At 45.7% G+C, this 23,642-nt stretch overlaps 2 protein-coding genes across 4 annotated transcripts; one reads left to right on the plus strand and one right to left on the minus strand.

Moving 5' to 3' along the window:
• The first annotated feature begins 476 nt into the window (after positions 1–476).
• ANKDD1A (ankyrin repeat and death domain containing 1A) lies at positions 477–12,956 on the plus strand. The gene is given in 16 exon segments (XM_053954789.1): positions 477–588; positions 2,985–3,088; positions 3,727–3,837; positions 3,839–3,850; positions 4,414–4,512; positions 4,972–5,076; positions 5,318–5,416; positions 5,833–5,931; positions 6,982–7,080; positions 7,419–7,517; positions 7,722–7,820; positions 8,392–8,490; positions 9,794–9,889; positions 10,896–11,097; positions 11,794–11,925; positions 12,168–12,956. Coding segments are annotated over 16 exon segments (1,551 nt in total). The 5' UTR covers positions 477–554; the 3' UTR covers positions 12,230–12,956.
• A 192-nt stretch (positions 12,957–13,148) lies between these two features.
• On the minus strand, positions 13,149–23,594 carry SPG21 (SPG21 abhydrolase domain containing, maspardin). 3 transcript variants are annotated; one of them, XM_053954788.1, is made up of 9 exons: positions 23,567–23,594; positions 19,622–19,715; positions 17,298–17,459; positions 16,429–16,509; positions 15,682–15,827; positions 15,117–15,225; positions 14,574–14,681; positions 14,076–14,216; positions 13,149–13,804 (listed from the first exon to the last, which is right to left on the minus strand). In XM_053954788.1, exons 2-9 carry the CDS (start codon positions 19,682–19,684, stop codon positions 13,682–13,684), a joined length of 933 nt encoding a protein of 310 aa, XP_053810763.1. In that variant the 5' UTR covers positions 19,685–19,715; positions 23,567–23,594; the 3' UTR covers positions 13,149–13,681. The 3 variants fall into 3 exon arrangements, with proteins under 3 accessions (XP_053810763.1, XP_053810761.1, XP_053810762.1); XM_053954786.1 differs by lacking the exon at positions 23,567–23,594 and adding an exon at positions 22,706–22,818; XM_053954787.1 differs by lacking the exon at positions 23,567–23,594 and adding an exon at positions 21,300–21,459.
• Positions 23,595–23,642: the final 48 nt, after the last annotated feature.

Raw genomic sequence — 23,642 nt, forward strand, 5'->3', positions numbered from 1 at the left:
AATCAGCCCAGACGCTGAAACTGGAGAATTCACTAAAACTTTGAGGGAAAAGCCCTTTTGTCCCCTCCTGCACCTGCTGAGGGACGTGTGGTAACAAGAGGACCTCATTCCCAGGAAACATCAACCCCTGACCCCTGCTTTCAGGGGAAAACAAAAACAAAAACAACCCCCCGTATTTCCTACTGCTTAGAAACCCCTCACCTCCCAAATTGCTCTGGAAACAGAATTAAACTAATTTTAAATCAAACCACCCACCACCTCGAAGCAGCAGCACTCAACAGAGCCGCGCTGAGGTGAAGGGCGGCACCTGGCCGAAATGGCGGCAGCTGGATGTCCCCGCTCAAGTCCTCCCCAAACGGCCCGAAAACACCGTGTTTGCCGGGAAATGGTCTTGTTTTGTGATCTTTTGCTTTAAAGAGCAGCAAAAGAGCAGCTCGGCGGCGGCGAGGTGGCCTGCGAGAAGGCGGGGACGCGCCTGTCAGCCCGCTCTGAGGCGACGAGGACGCGCCTCAGCCCGCCCTGAGGCGGCGGCGGCGGGGCCGCTGTGTCGCGACATGGGGGACGACTTGGCGTCGGAAAGCGACACCCGTGAGTGGGGCCGAGGCGGGGGCAGCCCCGGCGGGGCGGGGAGCGCAGCGCCGTGAGGGGCGACTCGTGCGGCGGGGGCGGGCGGGAGCCGGCGGGGCTGAGGGCCAGAGCCGGGATGCCCTAAAATATAAACGGACACCTGAAAATCCGCTCGGAAACAAAGCAGGTGGTTAAACCTACCCGGGAATCAAGACTGCTGTTGCCCCAAAGCATCCTGCACCGCTGAGATGCTGCACATAACCCTGCACTTGGGATTTTTTGGCCTCCTTGGTCCCTCGGTCCCCATACCAAGTTGTCCTTGTGTCCTGCAGCCCCAGGCAGGGCTCGGTGGATGGGTTTTGGACGTTTCTTTGCATGTCTTTCTCCTCCTTTGCTGCTTTTCTACATCTCTTGCATAATAAACTGCCTGTGAGTTGGTGCATTGCATTGAGGGTAAATAATTTAAAATGTTTTCTACACTGCTTGTGATAACTGAATTCCTATTCAGTAACTGAATTCCTATTCAGTAAGCTATGAAGTACCCTGGAATCTGAGCTTGAAAGAGAAGGAGCACTGCTAAATATCCACGGAAATGTTGCTGCTGGACAGGTGCATGCCATGATGAGAAGTGCACTTACAGAGCCGCTGTGGATCTTAAATAGCAAACTCAGACCATCAAACTGTTACTCATGTGCTGCTGAAAATAAATAAAATTGCGGCTTCTACAGCCTTAGCGATGCCAGATTTGCATCTTCACAGCTAGTGCAAAGAATAACTAAGGCGGTTTGGCATCTCTTGAAAATGATGCTTTGTGTGTCCATAGAATGTACGAAAACATTTCTGTCACCTGGAGAGCAGGGTCAGCAGCATTTGCTTAATTGAAACATAGGATTTACTCCACCGAAGGGAGTTAAGCATGTACAAGGAGGTAGTATGTGTGTAGCCATTGGTGTTAATAATTAACAAAATCTCAGTGTGTTTTTCACAAGTTCTCTTGATATTTCCTCTCAAATGAAGGGTCCATGCAGGGTGAAATGCAATCCTGTTAACACAGCTGACAAGGTGATAAGAAAGTCTTAATATACAGTATAGGAAATCCCATTTCTTGCAGAAATCAGTGTCCAAATCGTACTGCCTTCGTTGTAGCAGCGGGTCCAGCACTCTTGAATACACACTCTCAGATGACTATGTCTGGTGTTAAGTGGATAAACACACTATTGAATGATCCTATCTAGCATTAAAATTTGTGGTATTTGCATTTCTCTTGAGCTAAAGTTCTTTTGTTTGAAGGCAAGGGGAATGGAAACTGAAGGATGAGGTTACACCTCTGTTGCTCTAAGTGTCCATGGTAGGGATGCCTTGCTTCTGTGTCCTATGAAGAGATGAATTGTGCTATTTAGGCAGCAAGTCTCCTGTTTGTCTCCCTCAGTGTGGTGGAATGGGAACAATAATATGTTTTGATGCCTTTTATATGGCATGTGGTTAATATATAGTTGATATGTTGGGACAAATTGAAGTTGCATTGAGCCCCTCAAACTGCAGCCTGGGCTCTGGAGATGTGTAGAAGAGATCAGAGCCTCTGGGCCAGCTCTCCAGTAGGATGTGACAGGCCAAGGGTCTGACTCAAGCACTTCTTGAAAGAATTCCCCAAAAGCACTAGGACAGAGACTGAGTCCAACAAACGCTGACACCAACCTCGCTAAAAGCCTTCAGAGCCACCCTGTCGGGCTGTGGCAGTCACAGCCTTGCTCTTGTTTCTTGGCAGGAAGGTTTATTTGATGAAGGAGAAGATTGCTGGGGCAACGCCCAGCATGGAGAGTAAACACTCTTAAATTGTGCCTAACTGTGCAGGACAACTACTGCCAGTCATGGTAAATTATGTGCAGAACTGCCACGGTTTATTAAGAGATGCAACACTAATCACAGGCCAGGCTGGCAGTTCTGTGCTGCTTGGCTGGTTCATGTTGCCTGGAGGGGGACCATGTGTAAAGGCCTCCTTGTAGAGCAGTGGGATGTAGGTGGAAGGATGGAGGAAAGGGTCTGTGTCATCTCAGAGCCTTCACACTGACTGTGGGCCTCAGAGGGTGCCCAGAGGATATGGACCTCATGGATCAAAAGGCTTCACAGCTGGAGCAAATCCATGCAGAGAATGACACTGAATTAGAGAAGTGGGTAGGACTGGAAGAGCACTGATGTGGCACAGGGGTAGTCAGGGAAGGAGAGACAGTGGTAGAATATAAATCCAGTAAACATGCCAACATCTGTAGGGCTGGGATTCTTGCTGGAAGAATCTTTCTGCAGTCATCCTTCCCTGAAGCCACAGGGGCCGGTGAGATGAAGGGGAGGTTTGTTGGGGCATGCTGCTCCATGCCCCTTGCCAGCACTCTTTTAATGCTCACTCTTCTGCTCTGCTGCAGTGCTTCAGTCAGAGAAGGAGTTCCATGATGCGGCGAAGCGAAATGATATAGCCAGGATGGAGGAGCTCATCAGGAGAGGAGTTGACATCAAAGCCAAAAACAATGTAAGTCCTGGGTTTTTCCACCTCCACGCTGCAAGAAGTGCTGAGGATGTGTTTCAGAACTGCAGCTCCTTAACACTACTCTTCTCATTAACTGCTTAAATTGTCAAAACTTTAAAGTACATCACCCAGTGCCAAATAGGGCCTGTGGGAACCAAGCACTTTTCACAACACACTGTGACTCCCAGCACTATCGTCCTGGCCACACTGGAAAGCTGCAATTGCCAGATAGACATGATTACCATGAAAAGCTTTGATTTTCCTGTCACTGTACAGTAAGACTGTGGGACAAACTCTCTTTCTGGTGCAGGTCTTTCCTTGTTGACTAGTAGATTCATGGAGATACAGGACTGCCCCCATCCCTAGTGTTTCAATCTGTCCATTTATGGTCAGCAGTGTACTTCACTCTGTGCTGTCATTATATTCCAGAACTGCAGTTCCTGAGCAGAAGGAACAACAAATGCTCTCCTGTCTGCCTGACAGGAGAGCAGAGACAGAGGGCTGCATCCAAAGAAAACTCTGCACAGTGCGAGAAATTCTGGCTCCATAGATGGCCAAGGATATTTTGGCCTTCAGAAGGGCTGGTGGATACACACACTGTGCATACATCAGCCTTCCCTGCCTCTGTCCTTCCCTTCCAGGCGGAGCGGACTGCCCTGCACTGGGCTGCGGGAGCAGGGAGCGTGGATGCTGTGCGGCTGCTCCTGGATCACGACGTCCCTGTGGATGACGAAGACACTGTACAAAGGCGACTCTCCCTTGCATGTGCTGCAGATGTGTTCAGTGCTGGGGCAGCGCCGGGGACTGGGTGCTAGGCCAGCAGTTACAGACTGCACCTTAGCCCTGGGTGGGTGGCACAGGGTGGCACGCTGCACCTGCTGAGCAAGGGGCTGGAGCAAGCCTTGTTGGCACATGTGTCTGAGCTCTGAATCCTGGCCTTTTCCTTGCATGCACAGTGACTTGGAATAGGCTGGTAAAATCTGTGAAGTTTTCCATAGAGCATGAGGATGCTTGGCTTCTTCTGATTGTGTTGGTGGGGCTTTGTAGGATGACAGTGACAGCCAAAAAGTTTTCTCTCCCCCATGCAGCCAGGCTAATACACTCCATTAAATAGGTAGTAGCTGCCAAGAAGCAGGTCTCTGCTCAGTTGCTGTGAATATCTGTGACAGGAATAATAATAATTGGAAAAAGTGCAACTAAAAAATATACCAGTGAGAAACAAATAGATTTGGAAAACTTCATTAAGCTAAGAGGACAGCTTTCCCTCCAGGATGAGGATGGTGGTGGCTGCAGTTTAACTGTAAGTATCTTTCTTCTTTTTTGCCCAGTTTGGAATGAATGCTCTTCTCCTCTCTGCCTGGTTTGGCCACCTCCGTGTCCTGCAGATCCTTGTCAATGCTGGGGCCAAGATTAACCGTGTCAATAGGGTGAGGGTCTCCCCGTGTGGATCCATCACTTGGCTCTAGACAGTGTTGGGAGACAGAGAGAGGTTTACCTGTGAGCTCAGTCGTGTGTGACAGCATCTGCTCTGGGGACTGCCATCTGCACTCTGACTTATCCCTGAAGCAGGTGTAATAATTGGAGCTCTGGAGATGCACATATCTTCCTCACCTCATGTTTGTGCAGTGCTGATGTGGAAGGTGTTACAGAAATGGAAAATGGGTTTAGTGGATCAGCAGTCCTTGTATTCTAAAACAGACCTTGTCTGGGAAAAGGGGGATTAATATTTCAGTCATAACTTGCTGTCTGCAGCACACGGAAGTTTAGTCCTGGAGGTGCAGGGAGGATGAAATGGGCCTTTGCTAACAGGAAGAGGTTGTCAAAAGAGACTGACTGTCCCACAGTCTTGGACTTGCTGAATGACCAGTCCTTTGTCTCCTCTCCAGAATGGCAGGAACCTGCTTCACTGTGCAGCTCAGAGGGGCCACATCCAGGTCATGGAGTTTATCATGGAGGACTTGGAGGACATGTGTGTGGATGAGACAGACAAGGTAGAAAGACTTTTCACAGCTTTGTTTCATGAAGTCTGGTCCCGCTCTGCTGAGCTTAGCAGGAATGTTGCCCTTGGTCTTGGGACCAGAATCAGAGTCAGACACTACTCCCAGAAGTCTTCCTGCAGAGTGATCTTAGGGATGATAGGAATTCTGGCTCTGGTCAAGCTTCTTGCAGCAGATGATCTGATCTTGTGCCTTCTGAGCCTTTTGAACTGTGTTTCTCTGTTTCCTTCCAAAGATGGACAGGACAGCGTTTCACCTGGCCGCAGAGTACGGGCAGCTGGAGGTGGTGGAGTTCCTCATTCGACTGGGTTGTTCTCACAGTGCCAAAGACAAGGTACGGGCACAAAACCCCGTGCCAGGGAGGTGAAGTCCAAGGATTAGGGGATGTGAAAACCAGGAAACAGAATTCCAGATGAGGCTCAGGCAGGCAAGTTGTCCACAGTTGTTATGTTGGCTGTGGATGTCAGGGCTTTTCTTCCCTATTTGCTTCAGGCAATTTTCTTGCTTAGTTCATGATTTCTCTCCAGGACTTTTCAGGCAGGATACACAGCAAGCCTGGTGGACCATGCTCCAGTTTGAGGTTGGAGGGGTTCTTCCCTCGCTGCTGCAACTGTAGGAAGATTGCTTCATATTTGTGCTACTGGTTACAACCTCCTTTTCAGCCACACTGGATATACTCTGTGCAAGGTTGTGGTTTATGAACATTTAGTCCTGTGAGACATATGTTTATAAATTAATGTTTACTTTCAGGAAGAAAATACAGCATTGCATTTAGCTGCTAAAAATGGACACCTCTCTGTGCTGGAGAAGATTATAGATGTTGGAGTGGACTTTGATGAAAAAAACTCAGTAAGTACACTTAAATTAAATCAAAACCACATCAGTTTTGCCCTTTTCCTCCCTATAAATACTCTTCTGCCACAGTCATATGGCTGAAAAGCCAGTATTGACAGGAGAGGTCTAGAAAATAGCTGATTTTATCTAAAGCCTATGTGGGTCAAGGCAGGTCACACTTGCAGAGTATCAGTGAAAGGCGACATCCGTCTTGGACCAATTTCCGGCTTTAAAGTGTTGCCTTCTCTTCCTGCTGTATCTGCACACCTACCTTATCACTCCATTTAATCTCCCTTTCTCTCCCTGACCCTTGTACATTCAAGTGCCTAAATGGTTATTGAGTGTGTTTTAAACTAAACTTCACCGTGCTTTAAAGTATTGACTTAGTCACTGAACATATGGACCTTCTGTTTGAGATCTCTCTTTTGACAGATCCGCTCTGGAAAATTATGTGGCTGGAACACAGTTAATGACTTAGATAGCAAATATTGGCTTAGTATCACTGTTATTTATTCCAGGGCACACTCCCAATTAAGTTTATCAGCATTTTTTTAGTCTTATTTATCTACTCTCACATGAGCTGCCCTTTGTGCAAAGAGCAATAATAAAATCAGATGAAATCACTTAGGAATTCTGCTTGCTTGCTTCTGTTTTCTTAAAATGAAATGAGCTGCAACCCTTGGAAGGGAAAACCAGTGATAGAGGGTCACAGGTTTCGAGTTCTGTCTCTGAGCTATTACAGGAAAATGGTTTGTCTTCACTGTCCGTGTGAAATCCTTCTTGGTTTATTGACGGGCTGGAAGGGAGGAAAGACAGTGAACACAATGTCTGTCTTGTGGCCCACAGCCAGTGACATTAAGGACAGAGCAGTACTCTGGTATGTCCAGGGCAGATAATTGTGTCCTCTATTTTTGTAACAATCAACTGGACATCCCTGGCCCTCAGAACTGGTACTGTAACATGTCATGGATTCAGAAGATGGGGTAGAGTCTGTGACTCATTCTGCTGCTCTGTTTTGGCCTTGTCTACAGAAATGCTGCTTGTGTCCTTTCTTGCCTTGTGCAGGAAGGACTCACGGCTCTGCACCTGGCTGCTGAGGGGGGACACAGCCACTGTGTGAAGCTGCTCGTGGAAGTGGGTGCTGATGTCAATGCCCAAACCCAGGTTAGCTCCATGGAGGTGATTCCATTCCCAAACCCTACTTTGTGGATTTATTCCCTGACCTGTGGCTTCCCAGGTCACCCATTATAGAGAGAGGTCATGTGGAGCCCTGCATTCAGGAATAGCACAGGGAGTTTAGAGGAAGGCAAACACGGTTTTGTACAAAGAGGCAGGTGAAGCTCCCTGGGACTGGTTTGGCTGGAGACAATTTCCATGAATTTGTCAGTGCTGGGCCATAGGACTCTTGCAGGAGGGAGCAGGGAGCTCTTTGTGGGTAGTCTGTAACAGCTGCAGCCTCTGGGAAGAATCCCTGAGTAACACTCTTCTGACTTGCCTCTCAGAAAAAGATGAACTGCCTTCATTATGCGGCACTGCACGGCTATGAGGAGATAGCCAGGATCCTCATGGATGCAGGAATCCACACGGATGCCCTCAATCATGTGAGTCCCTCTCAATGCTCTCACCACTAAAAAAAGGGTAAATTCAGTTTGTGGAGCTGCTCAAGAGCACAAAGCAACTCTGGAAGGACCAGTGCTGGTCAGCCTTCAGTGACTGGCAGCTGAGAATAGGACATGCTGAGCACAGCATGGTCCTTTCAGTGCTAGGACTAAGCTCTCCCTAAGTGCAGGATCTTCTTTCCACAGCAAAATGCATCAGCAATGCACATTGCAGTCCGGCAGAACTTCCCAGCCATGATGAAGCTCTTCATCAGTGCAGAGTGTGACCTTGACATTCCAGATAATGTAAGACTGCAGCTCCTGTTCTTTGTGTTTGAAGTGTGAATCAGTTTCATGGGGATTTTATCACCTTGGGGACAGGATTAAAGAGGAGTGCTTTAAAATGTGGAGAACCTGGAAATGCAGCTTAGGAAATGTGAAACCTGTGAAATTATTCTAAGTGTTGCAGTGAGGTAATCACTTGATGGTGTTCAACATGAGGGCAGTACTGTGTCCCCTGCAACATTGAATAGTAAGGCTCTCTCGTCCTTGCTGGAAGCAGGTAGGAGAAATTTCAAGATGGAATATATTCTGCAAAATGTTTGGAGGTTTGAGAATAGGAGGCAAGCCTGGAGGTAGCTGGTTGTCTCACCAAACTGTAATTTTCTGAATGAGGGACTTTGTGTAGCTTGTTTCAGTTAATCTTCATACTTGTAGCGATGTTCTCTACTGATGATACCGTAAAATTGACACATTTTATGTTCAGATTTACTGGTTTCCATTAAACCGTCCCAAGGCTCCTCCTGGTAGTGTTCTGTCCTTCCAGCCTCACACTTGTCCTTCTCTGAAGTGTAGTCCTTTCTCCCTCCTTCTGCAGAGGCAGCAGACCTCACTCCACATCGCTGCAGAGCACGGCAGGCAGGACATTGCTGAGATGATTCTCATTGCAGGAGTTAATCTGAAGCTAACAGACAAGGTAAAGGTCTCCATGGGTGAAACAGGTTCTGTGGGAGTATGGAGGGAAAATATACATAGATGGTCTTTGCTAATGTTTTCCATAATTTTCAAGGAAGGCTAGTAATATTAAAATTTGGATATTTCCAGGGATAAGCTCTTAAAACACAGCTCAGTAGGTTATTTTGATGTGTTTTCCAGGAAAGAAATTCTTAGACAGGTAGAAAATAGATAACATAATGAACAACACTTTCCTTCTCAAAGTTGTTCTAGTTCCTTTTTGTGCTATCATGAACAGTAATATCAAAGATATCCTCAAATAGTGGTAAGTAATATACCTGAAAAATTACAGCACACATATTCTAATAGGTTGAAAGGATCTGTTTGGTATAGATCTGGCACAGTTCTGGGGTTTTTGGCATCTAATAAAACCAACAGAATTAATTTCAAGAGGCCTGAAAATGTAGTATGTGCCCAAAAATGCTGGAAGTCCTTGGGCAGGGATTATAATAGTGTTTGCCATTCGCAGTGGGTTAGAGCAAGTGCAGAGCTGAAGCCACCTGTCTGAACTGGCCTTCAACTGTGGTGAATGTTTGTCACCTTTCAGCACTCTGTGGAACTGCAGTGACACTCAGCACAGGGGACACATTCACACTTTCCTGTATGAAATTGGGTTTCTGCTCACATCTGAGGCTAGAATTGTTCTTCCTGTTATGCCTGGTGCCTGAGCTGGCTCACTTTCCTTCATGCAATTTTCAAATCTTGTTCTTTTCTGCCTTCTGATTTTAGATAGAAATACAAATCTCCCCCTGCCCAATCCAAAATCATATTCATGAAATGAACATAGCTACATTTTCATAGCCTCATCAGCCTGTGCTTCTCCTAGGAGACCATTTTTAATCATGTGTATCTGGAGCCTGTAAAGTTAATGAGGTTGTATAAATCACTTTGGTTTCATGTGTCAGCAAACCTGCTGTGCAAAAGGCTATAAAAGACCTTGGACTGCAGAGCTGAGCTGGTCCTGTGATGGTAGCTCTCATGTTGGTGGGTTGCAGGAAGCTTTTCCAGTGGCTCCTGCAAAACAGGGAGATCCCTTGTAGCAATGGAGGAGATGCTGCAGAGCCTGGAAAACCACTCCCCATGCCCTGAATGCAGGAGCTTGACACCAGCTCACATCTGAAGTGTTCACAGGGGCAGAACAGGTCCTGGTGGGTGCATTACTCAATAGTCCATGTGCCAGCTCCTGCAGATGCTGGGTGGCCATGGAGATTGTACCTCCTAAGGTGCAAAGTCTTTTCCAGTTCATTTTTCCTTTCTAATTTCAGCAAGGGAAAACATCTCTGGATGTTGCTGCCCGAGGCAATCACATCATCTTGGTGGACATGATTATCAAAGCTGATCGATTTTACAATTGGCAGAAGGTGAGCAGCTTACACAACAGCCCCTGTGCTTTCTCCTCTTCATTGAGACTCCACCTACCAGCTGTCAAAGAAAAAGAAATACAGGACATCCCGTGACAGCCTGACCTCTATTTTCATCCCCTTACTTAAGAAAAACAGAAGTCCTCACCATGCCAACAGCTTCTACTTAAGGCTTTCCTTATTTAAAAAGGCCTCTGCTGTTAGAAATCCCAGGTGGCACTGATGGGAATAGGGGTTTCCAAAAATTATTTAACAGCTGCTCCCAAAGGGATAGAATTAGTTCCTTTTCCCAGAAGGAGAAACTGAAGGATTGAGCAAAAAAATGCTTGTCCTCAGGTCACCAAAATGGAATTTTGAGAGTTTTTCAGCAGTGGAAGGAGACAGCTCTTGTTAGAGTCATACAACCAACTTCTCCAAGTGCAGCCTCTCAACCCCAGTCTCCCCTCTGAAACCCTGCCTAACCCAAGCCTGTGCCCAGACCAAGCTGAGCAGAGTGAGCTGAAAGTACAGCCCAGTGTCACATCCCTTGCATGTTAAGATTTTGGTTGTCCTCCCATGGCAGTGCTCTAGAGGGGGAAGCAAAGGAAGGAAAGGAGGGCATGTGCCTGTGGCTCAGGTGCAGCTTCGGGAGTTATGCTCAGTGTATCAGGCCCTTGCATTGGCTTCCCATGCAGCCCTAGAGAATGTCATGCAGCCTCTGCAGCCTGGCATGTAAGCACTGTGAGCACGAGCTGATGTTGCAGGGAAGCAGGAGATTTAATGAAATGATTCTGCCCCAAACCTCAGATAAAAGGGAGTGTAGAAATGGAAATCACGATCCGCATGGGCTTCCAGTGAAGTGGCCATTAATGGCGTTTTAACCATTGTGAACACAGAGTGAAATGAGAATAAAGGGAATAAAAAAACGAGCTGTGCCAGATAGAACTCACAGGCACCACAGAGCTGGGGATGTGGGAGGCTGCAGAACTACAGGTACTGCTGCAGCACTCCTGTTCTGGCTCTGCAGGACAACCTGAACAGTGACTCTGGCTCATGGGTGGCAAAGCACTTGACCTTTAAGCAGGATCACAGGCTGGAAACACAGCACATTCGCTCAGTCATGTGGAGATTAGCCACTAAGTACCTCAAACCCGGGGAATGGAAGAAGCTGGCACACTACTGGAAATTCACAGATGACCACATTAGGGCCATTGAGCAACAATGGACAGGTATAAAAAAGCTTCCCAGGTATTCTCCTTTCTTTCGTTGGACTTTGTTTCTAGGAGATAAAGCTGCAGTAAGAGGAAAGCATGAAGAAAACCAGTTGGTTTATTTGAAGCAACCAAAAGATTAGGTTAAAAAATCTGGTTTTACTGAATGTGGAATTACCTACACACTGTAATTTGTTTAGGAATAAAGCATGCAAGCAGGGGAATTAGTGGTTCTTTGCTCACTCCTTAGGAGACATTTGGCAGGCCTGCAAGTTCTTACTACAAATCTTGTTCTATAGAATAGAAGGAACTTGCTGGTTTTACTTTTTTCTTTTGAGTAGCAAGAAGGCAGTGAAGTGAATTCTTTAGAATTTAAGAAATACATTAGCAGAAGCAGGGTCTGAGGGTCAGAAACAGATCACTGCTAGTTCTGGCTGTTGCAAGAACTCTGTAGTTTGGATGATGTGAGCAAGGGGCCAAGCTGTGCTCTGAAGGCAGAAGCTGTATTGCCATGAAAAGCTGTGCAACAAACCCAAGCTCAGCCATAGCTACTCCATTAAGTACACAAATCCAGCAATCACATCATGCTTTACAGCCTCCTAGTAAAATGCAGAGAGGAGGGAGGGGTATGCAAACCCACCAGGGCAGAAATCTGCTCTGGTCAGGGCCGTGCACTCTGAGTGTGGGATTTCATCTGTGGTTTGATCCTGCCAGGCACTAAAAGCTACAGGGAACATGGCCACAGAATGTTGCTGATCTGGCTCCATGGTGTGATCACTGCAGGAGAAAATCCAATCAAGGGACTGTATGAAGGCCTGGTGGGGATTGGGAGAAGAGATTTAGCAGGTAATACTTTTGTTTTCCTTTAAATAATGCACACTGAGCATTATTTGAATTAATTTACCCAAATTCTGCGCTTAGACAAATACACAGAGGAAAACTTCAGTGAAGCCAACTCACATGAGCTGAAAGCCTCTGCTCTGCCCCCTTGCTTCCATTACATGTAATCCCTTTCTCTTAGGTTTGATAAATGAACAGATCCTGCCATGGCTTTATTGTTCTGTGCAGCAGATAATTCTCTCTTACAGAAAGTATCAGGAAAAAAGCAAATGCAGACTCCACCTCTCCACGAAAGTGCACGGCCATGTAACACCAGGAGCATGCTCAGCTGTTCTCACAGCCACAGGAGAAACACTTCTGTGCTGCTGAGAGAAGACAGATGCAACTTAAGGGCTTCTTGCCACAAACTGCTGGCATTGCTGCACCCTTCTGGACAGGAAATGACAAGGGTAAAGCAAATGCTCATGGTCAAAAACATCTCTACACAGAAGGGAGGTTTTTTTATCAGCAATTTCAAATGGTTGGGGCACTGTAATGAGTTTGGTGAGTGAGCCTTACTTGTCATACTGCATCAGGAAATTACAGTCTTACTGTAACTTGTCTACAGCACATTTTTCTACATAAATTTTCAGTTGTCAATTTTTTAAGTTAATGAGGGCAAAGGCTTTGTTCTCAGGAATGGTCTTTACCTTATTTGTGGGGAGTGTCTCATGTCTTAGGCATGTCCATACATTCCCTCCATAAGAGGAGAACGTAAGCAAAATCAAAACTACTCTTTGGTCCTTTTGGAACTTGAGGGGTTGTGATCTTTAATGCTTTGAATCTTCACAAAAACTTTGAGAAGAATATTAACATATGCTGTTTATAAATGTATATTAACATGTATGTTTATAAATCAAATAGGTGATTCTGACCTTTTCAAAACATCTTTTCACTTATCAAGTAATCCTTCATACTTATTTTTTACAGCATCTCAAGGGGAAAATAATGTCTGTATTTCAATAAATCCAGAATTTACCCTTTAAAGTTGCAAGTTATATCTTGTCATCTTTACTAAAAAAACACTACAGCATTTTTTTCTTAGAGCTAAACCACTACAACCTTATAGTTAAAGCTTGAGATTAATTCAAGCAGGTGGTGGTTGTTTTCTTCATTTCCAGAGGTGTTTGTAGAGGCAAACCAGTGAGCTTGGCTGCTGTTTTCTTGAAGTCAAAACAAGAGACACTTGCTGAAAGTGAAGTTTTATTGAAAATCATTTTTAAGCAGCAAGAAAGTTAAAAATTCAAACGCTTTATTTCAAATAGAAACAAACTAACTTACAACACAATGTACGAAGCAAATAAGTGATGGCAATATTGACACAAACATCTTTTAAATCAAATATTCAACAAAAATATATATCAGCTTATAAGTACACAATCTGCATGTGGTAATATGTACAGCCGAGTGAAAAATATAAAAAGAAATACTGTTCTGCTTAAGAACATGATATAGTGAAGACTTTGGTAGAAAAAAATGTCTTTTGTTTTTAAAAGTGTAGTCTTCTAAGATGCTTCCTTGAATCCAAAGACTAAAAATTAAACAGATCTATCCCATTACACTGCTGGAGGTTGCTGTCCATGGGTAGTTCACCGACTGTTGATCCTGTTGGAATCACACAGTGATAATCGGCTAACACAAGGGAAAAGGCAGAGTGGGAACAGCTGATTGTACACAGGAAGACCACCAAACCAATGCCTCTATTTCACTGGCACTCCCAAGCCTACTGCTCTTCTTGCTCATTGCTGGTGTGAAGGCTGATCTTTTGGACTTCCAGCTCTTCTGCACTGACCATGGAAGGATCAATGGCTGCGTACCGGGTACCGTGGAACTGCAGCAAGTGGATCTGTTGGACATGGGAATAACAGAAACAGGTGTAGGAGCACAGAATAGAAACATTCCCTCTGAGTAACTTTTGTGAGGGTGAAACCATGGCTCTGGAGTATAAGAGTTCAGAGACAGAAAGCTGGCCCAGCACAGACACAGCTGCTCCTAGCCTGCCTTTTGGTATCAGCAGCACAGAGCACACAGGGAAGTTAGGAAACAAAGAAGCTCAACAGGAGTTTCCTTCTGCTGTTGTGGCTAAACACATTTGTAGATTGAATTCAGGAACTCACTTGAATGTACAGGTTGACCTCAGCACTCCTGCAGAGGTAGGGGAAGTTGCCTCCTGTTTTGAGGTGAGCTCTTCTGGCATTAGGGTAAAGCTTATACATTTCTTCTTTTGCTTCCGTTGAAAGTGCGCTTTGGTCAAACACCTGTGGAACAAGTCCCAGCAGTGAGTTCTGAACCTCAGATTTTGTTGTAACATCAGATTGGCTGCATGCTGCTCCTAGAGGAGACCCTCAGCTTCTTTGTGGAATGGTGTTAATGAAACAAGCAAGCCTGGGCATTGACAGCGAGCAAGCCAATACTGTAATATGGAAACATATGGCTCAGAACATCTAATTCATAACGTGGCACAGAAAAGTCACAGTGTTGCCCAGTCAGCAGAAGGCTTCCCTAAATAGGAAGTTACATGCTGCAAATGCTTGCTAAGTTGCTAACTGAATATTGTGGCTCCATCTGCCAAAGGGAGGAAATAGTGTGTAATTAAAAAATTGAGATTCACTTACATCCATAATGGTTACGGGGATGTCTCGGATTTTGTGAGGTTCTACATAGGAGTTCTGGCAGTTGAGGGTGAGTCTCGAAGCCAGCTCACTCTGGCCCAGGCTCTCCAGCTTGCAGTAGAGAGAAACACTGATTAGCAACATATTTCACTGCAGGAAGTTAATGCAATATTAATAATACAGCCAAAGAGAAGATAGCTTTAAGGGATGAAGGTTGTAATTCCAATTTAGTATTACCCTGCATGAGACAAATGCCTAAACCACATTCCACAAGTTGTTCCTACCCCCAGAGCATGGCCTACAGCATTTTCTCCTTTTCCACCTCAGTTCCTTAACTCCTCTTGATTGACACAAATAAACAGAACTAAGGTAGAGGGTCAGTGAATCAGTTAAACCGATTCAGTAACTGGCTGTGACAGTCAACACCTGCTAAAGATCCACTTCCCACTCCTCCCTCCTGGGTCAGTGACTGAAGAAAGCAGAAATATCTCCAACTTCCCACTCAGTAAGTACAGAGTGACACCACAGCCATCAGAGCACACCTACCCTGTCCACCATGAAATCAATCCCATCGGCCATTTCAGGATCTAGGGGACCAGATGCAAAATTCCCAAGGACAATTTTTTTCAGCATAAAAGCAGGCATCAGCCAAAAGCTAAAACAGAAATAAGATGTAACAATATCTTCAAGCACCAAGGACTCAACATCAAGATGCTGTATTGTAAATGCTTTCTTTCCTTGCAGAGACTTTGTGTTTTAACTTCAAATTAAATCCTTGAAGAAACTTCTAGTTACATGGCAAAAGTATACTTTAAACATGGTGAACAACACTCTTCTTGCTCTACATGGTTTTGTTAGACAACAGGCAGAGTTCTTAAATCTGACCACACATACACAGAGGATCACAGAACAATTTGTTTAATTCCACACTCTGAATTGTTAACATTTCCATTCTCCTTGTGGTGTGCTTTTAAAAGTCACAAGTATTCCACCCCACACCTTCCTCCCCAGGCTGGAATCAGGTTAGACACATATCCAACTAATCAATGTGACATTTCATTGCAAAAAAAAAAAAAATAATGCCATGAGTCTGCTTGTCTATCTTCTTTACCTGTTTGCTGTCCACGTCTGATTGAAAATAGAAGTGTCACTAAAGGCATTACACAAGATCAGAGATTGGACTCTGGGAGATTTGTGTGTGTATTCAGCAAACTTTTGAGCCAGAAAGCCTCCCAGAGAAGCTCCAAAAAGGTGAACCTAATGCAAGGGAAAAAAAAAACCCAAACAGATGACGAAATGTGACCTCTGAGCACAGTGTTTCATTATAAAAATAGGTCATTCAAGTTTACCTTGTCCTTATAACCCATTTTTTGAAAGAATCACTGTTCCATTCATCTCCCGGTTTTATGTGCAATATAAATGGGATAAATACTAACAAAAGGAAATGTTTTCCAAAGACTTGCAGTGCTAATTTCTTTGTGTTCATCAAGCTTAAGAAAAAAACTCAAGCATTTCACTTTGTTCTCTATAGCTATTCCAGCCCAATAGACTCAACTGTGGTGTTCTGTACTATGTGAGTTAGGAAAGAACTTCCAGAGGACCTCACAAAAAATGAAGTTAACCCATACCATTTAATAGGCCTGGAATAGCAGTTGAATTTAGGCCAAGCATGACAATTTTCAAGGGCATTCACCTTCAAAAATAAACTAGTTTCAAATGTGAAATTGCAACACAGCCTCTTTATTTGTAGGCTGTATTTTTGTATCCTATTTTTTGCACTGGCTCTTAAATGAGACTGTTTCAAATATCAGGTTTTTATTGCAACAATTTGTCCACTGCCTTGTCTCAGAGCACTTACTTTATCCAGCTGAAGGTGGTCTAAGAGTTTCCTGAATCCATCACAGAACTCAAGGTGATCCCAGTACACTGGATACTGCAACTGAAATAGCACAAAGTTAGAAAAAACTGGCTGAGATCAATCTGCTTCAAAGTTGTACCAATTCTCACATTAAAGGTTTCAAGAAAGTGCTGTGCCTCTCCCATGTTACAAAGTTCCTCTTCAAGGTCCCCAGAGCCTGAGGGTGCCAACACCTCCCCCTCAGTTACACAAAAACACACAAAGTGTGTGAGCAGAGTTTGCTGGGGGAAGTGCAGCATTGCCTCAGTCTGTGATCAGTGGGAGGGGAGGCTGGAACGGTTCTTCAGTGATTTTGTAGCGTGTAACAGACAGAAATCATTAATTGCTGCAAAAGACAGTGGTACTCCTAAAGCCAGGCTGTCTGATATATTGTACAAATCAACACTTCAGCTCAGGAGCTGAGAAGCCCCAGAAAAGCAGGCTGGAAGGATTTAAGGTGTGAATCTGCAGCTATTATATAGTCTAAGAACCACGTTATCCACCATCCCAAAGGAAAACATGGAAACCCTGAACTAGCTCATGTGTTTGCCTCAGGGCTAACACAGATGCAGCTGGGAGGCAAAAAATACTTGTGTTCAGGACACACAAGGAGAAAAGAAGGCTGAGAAGTCAACATGGTTTTGGTAAATGCTGCTGTGGACATACAGCAGATTCCAGCCTGGATCCATATGCTAACTACTCTATAGTGCAACTTAGCACAGTTTTTTGGTGGATTCCCTAAATCAAAACCAAGAAGTTCATTATCCAACCTCTAATCAGAGCAACAAGCATAACTACACCACCTTTGACACAGGACTGAGAATACTCACAGCAATAACTCTGTAGCCCCATCCCGTCAGTGCCAGAATTTGCTGGAAAAACACATCTGCAGTTCCACTCACAGGAGGGAGAAATATGAGAGGGCAGCGAATGCTCCTTGGCCCTGCATCGTACAGTGACCAGACTTTGCTGTCATCATCGTCTACTATTATCTGGAAAGAGAGGCACAGAGAGGAGGAGAAACACAAGACAAGTGAGGCTCTTCAGTCAGCTTCCAGGATGGCTTCTAGAAATTTCCAACTTCTAGTAAATGTTATAATACTCAAGACCTTCTTTTACTCTTCTTCACAATAGCTTTCAGGCTGTTTTCTAACTGGAATGTGGATACAGTTGGAACAGAATTGTGGTCACACACCATCAGACAGAATATTTTGTGCATTGTGACATAAGCTGGATAATGAACTGCACATCAGGGAAGGAGTCACCATGCTCAGAAGAGACCCAGGAGGTCAGTTCAGGGTACCAAGAGCAGCAGCTGGAGGCTGGAAGAGCCAGCACTGCCCCAGGGACAGCTTTTTAAACAGCCATTGATATTTGCATCCTCAGACAGAAGATGTTACCGGTCTGGAACTACGCAGGCCTGTGGAATTAAGCAGCTAGCACCACAAATTATTGATCTGAAACACTTACAGCTGCCTGCCAGAAATAGAGACACACACAACTCCCAGGGCAGCACTGCAGGGCTGACCTGGAGGGAAAAGTGCTTCCATCATCTGGCAGCATCTCAGGAGCACTGGACTGCCACCAGGCTGAGGGAGATTACTCACACACAAGGTGCTATCCTTAATTAACAGCTCCTCATACAGTACCACAAGTCCTGGCATAATTAGTGCCTTCATTAGTGTTAAGAATTGGGTCTTCTTTTCTAGCAGCACCAAAGCTTGACTTGTTTTGACAAGGCCTGTTCTGCCAGAAATTGCTTTCTATACTCCAGATGTTCTTTCAACACCACAACCCAGCAGAAGCTGCATCTTGTACCAGATCAACAAGCACAAACCTCTGGGGGAAAGCCTGAGTCAAGAAGCCAGAATGCATCTCCTCTGTATTGAGATTTTATAGCTTTTTGAACAGTAATATACAAGCACAATTTGCTTTTCCAACCCAGCAGTTAAGCTTCTCAGCAATCAGAGGAGAACAGTGTATCACGAATCAGATTTGCTTGACTAACAAATCTGCTCGTAATAAAGCCAGTATTTCAGGCTCTGGGAGCATGTGAGGAATCACATGGTAACGTTGTTTTCTAAAGTCTTTATAAAGAAAGACGGATTGCATACCAGAGCCTCCAGACCACTGAAACCATTTAAACATAAACCTTGTACAAAAGGCTCCCAATCCCCACCACACAACTCCTTGCACACAGCCCCTGGGCTCCAGGCTTTGTTGTTCTCAGCTGTAATTCCATCAGCAATGCTACATCCATTCAGGGTGGCTACTACCAAGTTTACCTTTAGGAGTGTTTCCAAAGGCACACCATAGTCTTTGAAAAAAACAACACTGAAGTTACTTCATGCCAAGAGAGCTGAGGCTGAGAGACAATGTTTCTTTCCTTGAGCCCAGGCAGTGAATCAATGGTTTAAGCACTTGTTCTGATTGATTTCTAGCCACATGCTGGACAGTTTAACTCCAGCTCTTGAGCTGTGCAGGCAGCAGTGTGGTTAACTACTGACTGGGGAGGTCACCAACCTTTTTCTTGTTCTGGTTGATCGATCAAGATCAGCTACAGCTCACACAGAAGGTAAAACCTGAACCACCTCAAAACAAAGAGCAGAGCTTTTTAACAGGGCCAGGGTGTCCCTTGATGAAAGCTTTTAGGAAGGACTCAGATAAGAGAGCAAATGGTGTATGCAAATGGAGGCAACACAGGCAAAGCAGGAGATTCGGTTAAAAAATGTTATTTTCTCTGCTGTACTTCCTATATCTGACCAGGGCAGGAAGGAGGATGGAGCTGTGTATTTCCTGTGCCTGTCAGGAGAAACATCTCAGCACATTCTCAAACAAACTGCTCTGGCTCTGCTTCCTTAACTGATCTGACAGCAGTTACCAAGGCTGGTCATTCCCTCCTCCGTACTGCACATGCTTTGCACTTCTGGGGGGATAATGCAGGTAAATGTATTCCCAAAGACTGCTTCAGAGATTAATTACATTTTCAAATTTGGCCTTTTAAAAATTCTTTCTCCAATAACCAGGACTAGTTTGTTTATGTATTCACACCCCACATTCAGCCCTGTGGCATCATTTGCCTTTTGAGGAGATAGAAGCACTCAGGAGGGTAAGGCATTCCCGAGGCTGAAGGTCACATACAAGATGTACATACCTTTTTAAGAGGAACTGTGCTTCTGAACCAGTTATAGTCAGGAGAGACTTTAATCTCTCCCATGATGTTTAGAAAAGTCTCAGTTTGGGTCAGCCTGAAAAAGAGAGAGAATGAGAAATCAATAGCACAGTTTCACCATGGGCCGCTCTCAAAAGCTGTGCTATGCAAATAAAGCAGTGCAGGCTGATGTGCTCTTATCAGTTGATGGCACTACCTCTGACTCACACCAAGTCCACTTTTGCTCAGTTTTCATCAAACCATGCAATTATTCTCCCAAGAGGCAGTCACCTGACTGCCTTACTGCACCAACCTAATTATGAAATGATAATGCTTCTGTAGCAGCATTCCCATGTGACAGCTGCTGAGAAAGTCAATTGTGTTGCAGGCTGTAAGTGCCTTCAAAACCTAAAGCATGTTCTTGGTTTCTTCTAAATTGATAAGGCACTCCAAGTTTATAGCTAATAAATATTCATACAATTCACTCAAGAATTCACACCACAGACATGATTTCATGAACTACTCAGTATTCAGGTCACGTTTTTCCATCTGAGTATAACTGACCCAAACGAGTCCCAAAGCACATCAGGAACATCACCTGATCCAAGGCTTAATTTACAGAAAATCCTTGAAATTTTAATTCTATCCACACGGAAGCAGGCTCTTGTCAGGAGTTACCAATGAAGAAGTCCTTGAAGCACACCAATTAATACAGCACAAATTGATTCTGAGTTGCATCCACACAGGAATGCCACTAATTCACTCCCCAGCCAGAATGTCCAAGCATACATAATGAGTATCTTATAATACTCCATTAATTAGTAATAAACACTGAGGTAACTCCAAGATTTAACTGTTTGGGTTTTTTTTATAAGCAGCAAGAGACCATTAGCTTCCATTTATACAACAAATGGCATCAAACACTTCTGAAGTTTGCAGACTCAATAGCTTCACCCTGAAAGCCAGCTGCCTTGGGAGATTATTTTCATGAATTCACATACAGCAACGAGCATAGAAAAAAGAAACTTTTGCTCTTGTTACTTAACAGTTGCCAAGTCTAAATCAGTAGGTTTTGTTTCTTAATTCTTCATAAAATAAGACCTCATTGTGTTCTGTGAGTCACTCCCAATTCATTTGTCCCTGCAGGAGAGCCACTGGTGGACAGCTTAACCAGTTTATGGGGGTTACAGCTGGATTAACAGTGAGTTACAATTTCCTCATCTTTCAGTCTTCATTTGCCATCTTCCAAGAAGAAAATATTAATTTTAAAAGGGAAAGTACTTTCTAAACTGCATGACAAACACACACCTTCCACAGTGCACATACTACACCTCCCATGTTCAAAGGTTTGAGGTGGGATGTTCAGCTGTGGCTGCTGTTTCAAATTTGTGTGGTTTCACTTTGGTGCTTGCACCAACTGTTCTGCTCTCTATCAAAGTCTGGCAGCAGGTAAAATTACAGCAAGGGTAAAAAGCATTTATTCCAACCACCTGCACAGCAGAGCAGGTGCAAGGATGCTTTCCTGGGCTGGGGGCCTGCAGTCACCGGAGCGAGGAAACCACGGCTCACACTAATTCCTTCCCACAACCACACATCAATGGCTTCCTAAAAGCTCTTCAGCAAACGACAGCGTGATAAAACCGTGGCAGACAAATTACAGGAAATGCCTTAAAACACCCACCCATTATCTTGGCCTGTTACATTGGCAGGGCCAAGGAGCACAAGTCACGGTCAGGGCCCCGCATGGCGCCGGAGAGGGAGACTCTTCCTGCTGCTCACTCTGGTTGCAGAGAGGGTTGGCAGCCTCTTCCTGCTGTGATCACCTCACTGCTGGTGCCACCTCAGTCTTTCAGCACCCTTAAGCTAATTGCTGGGGGCTGGGAGCACAGAGCTGTGTCATTACAGCTGGTAAGGAAAAGGCACCATGCAGGTGGATTTTGTGCTGGCCCTGTACCTTGTCTGGTACCACAGCGAGTTTAGAGTCCACCTGAAACCCAAATTTTGAATTTCCCAGTTCACCTGTTACCTCTCATGGAAGTGAGCCACTGGCCACTAATGCCTGGGCTGATTTCCACCAGCTTTCTTCTGAAGGAGCATCTGTGATCACCACTCCTAAGGGCTGCCTTCCTTTCCAGGCAAGAGGAAACTTGCTTGTTCTCTTACTGAAATGTTGTTTTTTTTTCCTTCTCCTTTGCACAGAAATGCAGCATCAAATTTGTACACACAAATACATTAACAACAACTACAGGTGATTTCCAGCCACAGAGAAGCTGAACCATGAACTCAAAACAGGGATTCAGCTACTGAAGGTAACTCATACCACAAAGAGCCTGATGCTGGTCATGATCAGCCTCTAAACACCCAAATTTCATTTTTAGTAAAACCAAACAACCTGAAGAACTTTAACCTTTTAAAAACAATTCCTCTGGAAGAATCACCTATGGATGTGCTCAGAGCACTTAGTAATAGTCTCCCTGTGAGTTATTTCACTACACTAATGACATACTCCATTCATTATTGATTTTAAAAGACAATGAGAAAGAAGATTTATGGGTAACTGATGTGGCAGCAGCACCTTCCCCTCTGCCCCAGCGCTGCTCCCACCGACCCTGCCCCACGCTGCCCACCGCCCCCAGCCCCTGCTCCTTCCCCCTCCTCAACCACATTTGGCTCCACAGCTTTGCAGGGAGAAGGGGACAAAACCCCACACCCTCAGCTCAGGCTTTCCCCTCTGCAGCACAGGCTGAGGCAGCCCCTTCCCCTGAGAGACCCCCAGTAAACGGGGCCCCAAGGGGGGCTCTGGGCTCCCTGCGGGGCCGCGTCCCGACCCTCTCCCTTCCCTCCCTCAGGGGTCGCCACGACCCCGCTCCAGAGCCCAAAAGACACCCCCGCGCCGCACAGTCCCCGTCCCCTCCGGCGCAGCCCATCCAGGGCTGACGCCGTCCCGAGGGAGCAGAGACCGCCCCGCTCGCCTCAGCGCCCACCCGGCCCCTCAGAGCTCCCTGCTCGGTGCGGGGCGCTGAGATCAGGGGCAGGCCTGTCTCCACAGCGGGACCCCCGCCTTTCCCATCGCTGCCGGGCGCTCACCGGCTGGCAGGGCCCGGGCACGAGGAGCAGGAGCAGCACCGGGAGCAGCAGGACCGGGAGCGCCGGGGCCGCCGCCGCTCTCCCCCTCCCGCCCCGCGCGCCCAGCCGGGGGCACCCGCCGGCCGCCACTTCCGGGTGCTGCGCCGCGCCGCCCACGTGATCGCGGGCGGGGCGGAAACAGCTCCGCCGCCATCGCTACCGAGGTGGAAGTGGGCGAGGCGGGCGCCATCGCTACCGAGGCGGAAGTCACGTTAATTCATCTAGTAATTTGCGTTGGAAGGGACTTTTTAAGACTCGTTTTGTTCCATCATCCCCGCCACGGTCAGGGACTACTAGATCACGTTGCTCCAAGTCCCGTCTAACCTAACTTGAACACTTCCAGGGATGTGCCGCAGCTTCTCGGGCAATCTGCTCGCTGCGGGGCAGCTCAGGTTAATTGAGGAGAACGACAGGTGACACTGAATCATTCCTCTAATGAACAGGTGGAGTCAATTAGCCCCGTTTAATTGGTATGTAATAAATAGGAGTTGAAGGTGAGCTGAAAGAAATAGACCTACAGTTGTCTGCAGTTATAGGCGTGGTCCCCATAAGGCATGCCTAAAGAACACACTTCATTAGATAATATGCATTTATACAGTGCTCTTCCCTGATTGAAGACCACCCCGCATCACGCGGCATCATCTTCTATTCGCTCTCAAAATCGCTTCATTTTGCCTTAAGTATTTCTGCTCCCGTCTCAGCCTGATCTTTTCACGAAAGGCTTTAAAAAAAAACCCATTTCTGTGATCTAAGGGAAATATCCATCTCGCATCGTGTTTGGAAAGAGGAATTAAAGGGCGGAATCACCGTGAATAAACATACCTGGACAGAGCGCCCAGGACAGACCGAGAGTCGGGGGGCGCTGCCGGTCGCAGACTACATTTCCCCCAATGCCACG

The sequence above is a fragment of the Vidua chalybeata genome, chromosome 13, assembly GCF_026979565.1.
Source record: "Vidua chalybeata isolate OUT-0048 chromosome 13, bVidCha1 merged haplotype, whole genome shotgun sequence".
In the NCBI taxonomy this organism is placed as follows: Eukaryota; Metazoa; Chordata; class Aves; order Passeriformes; family Viduidae; genus Vidua; species Vidua chalybeata.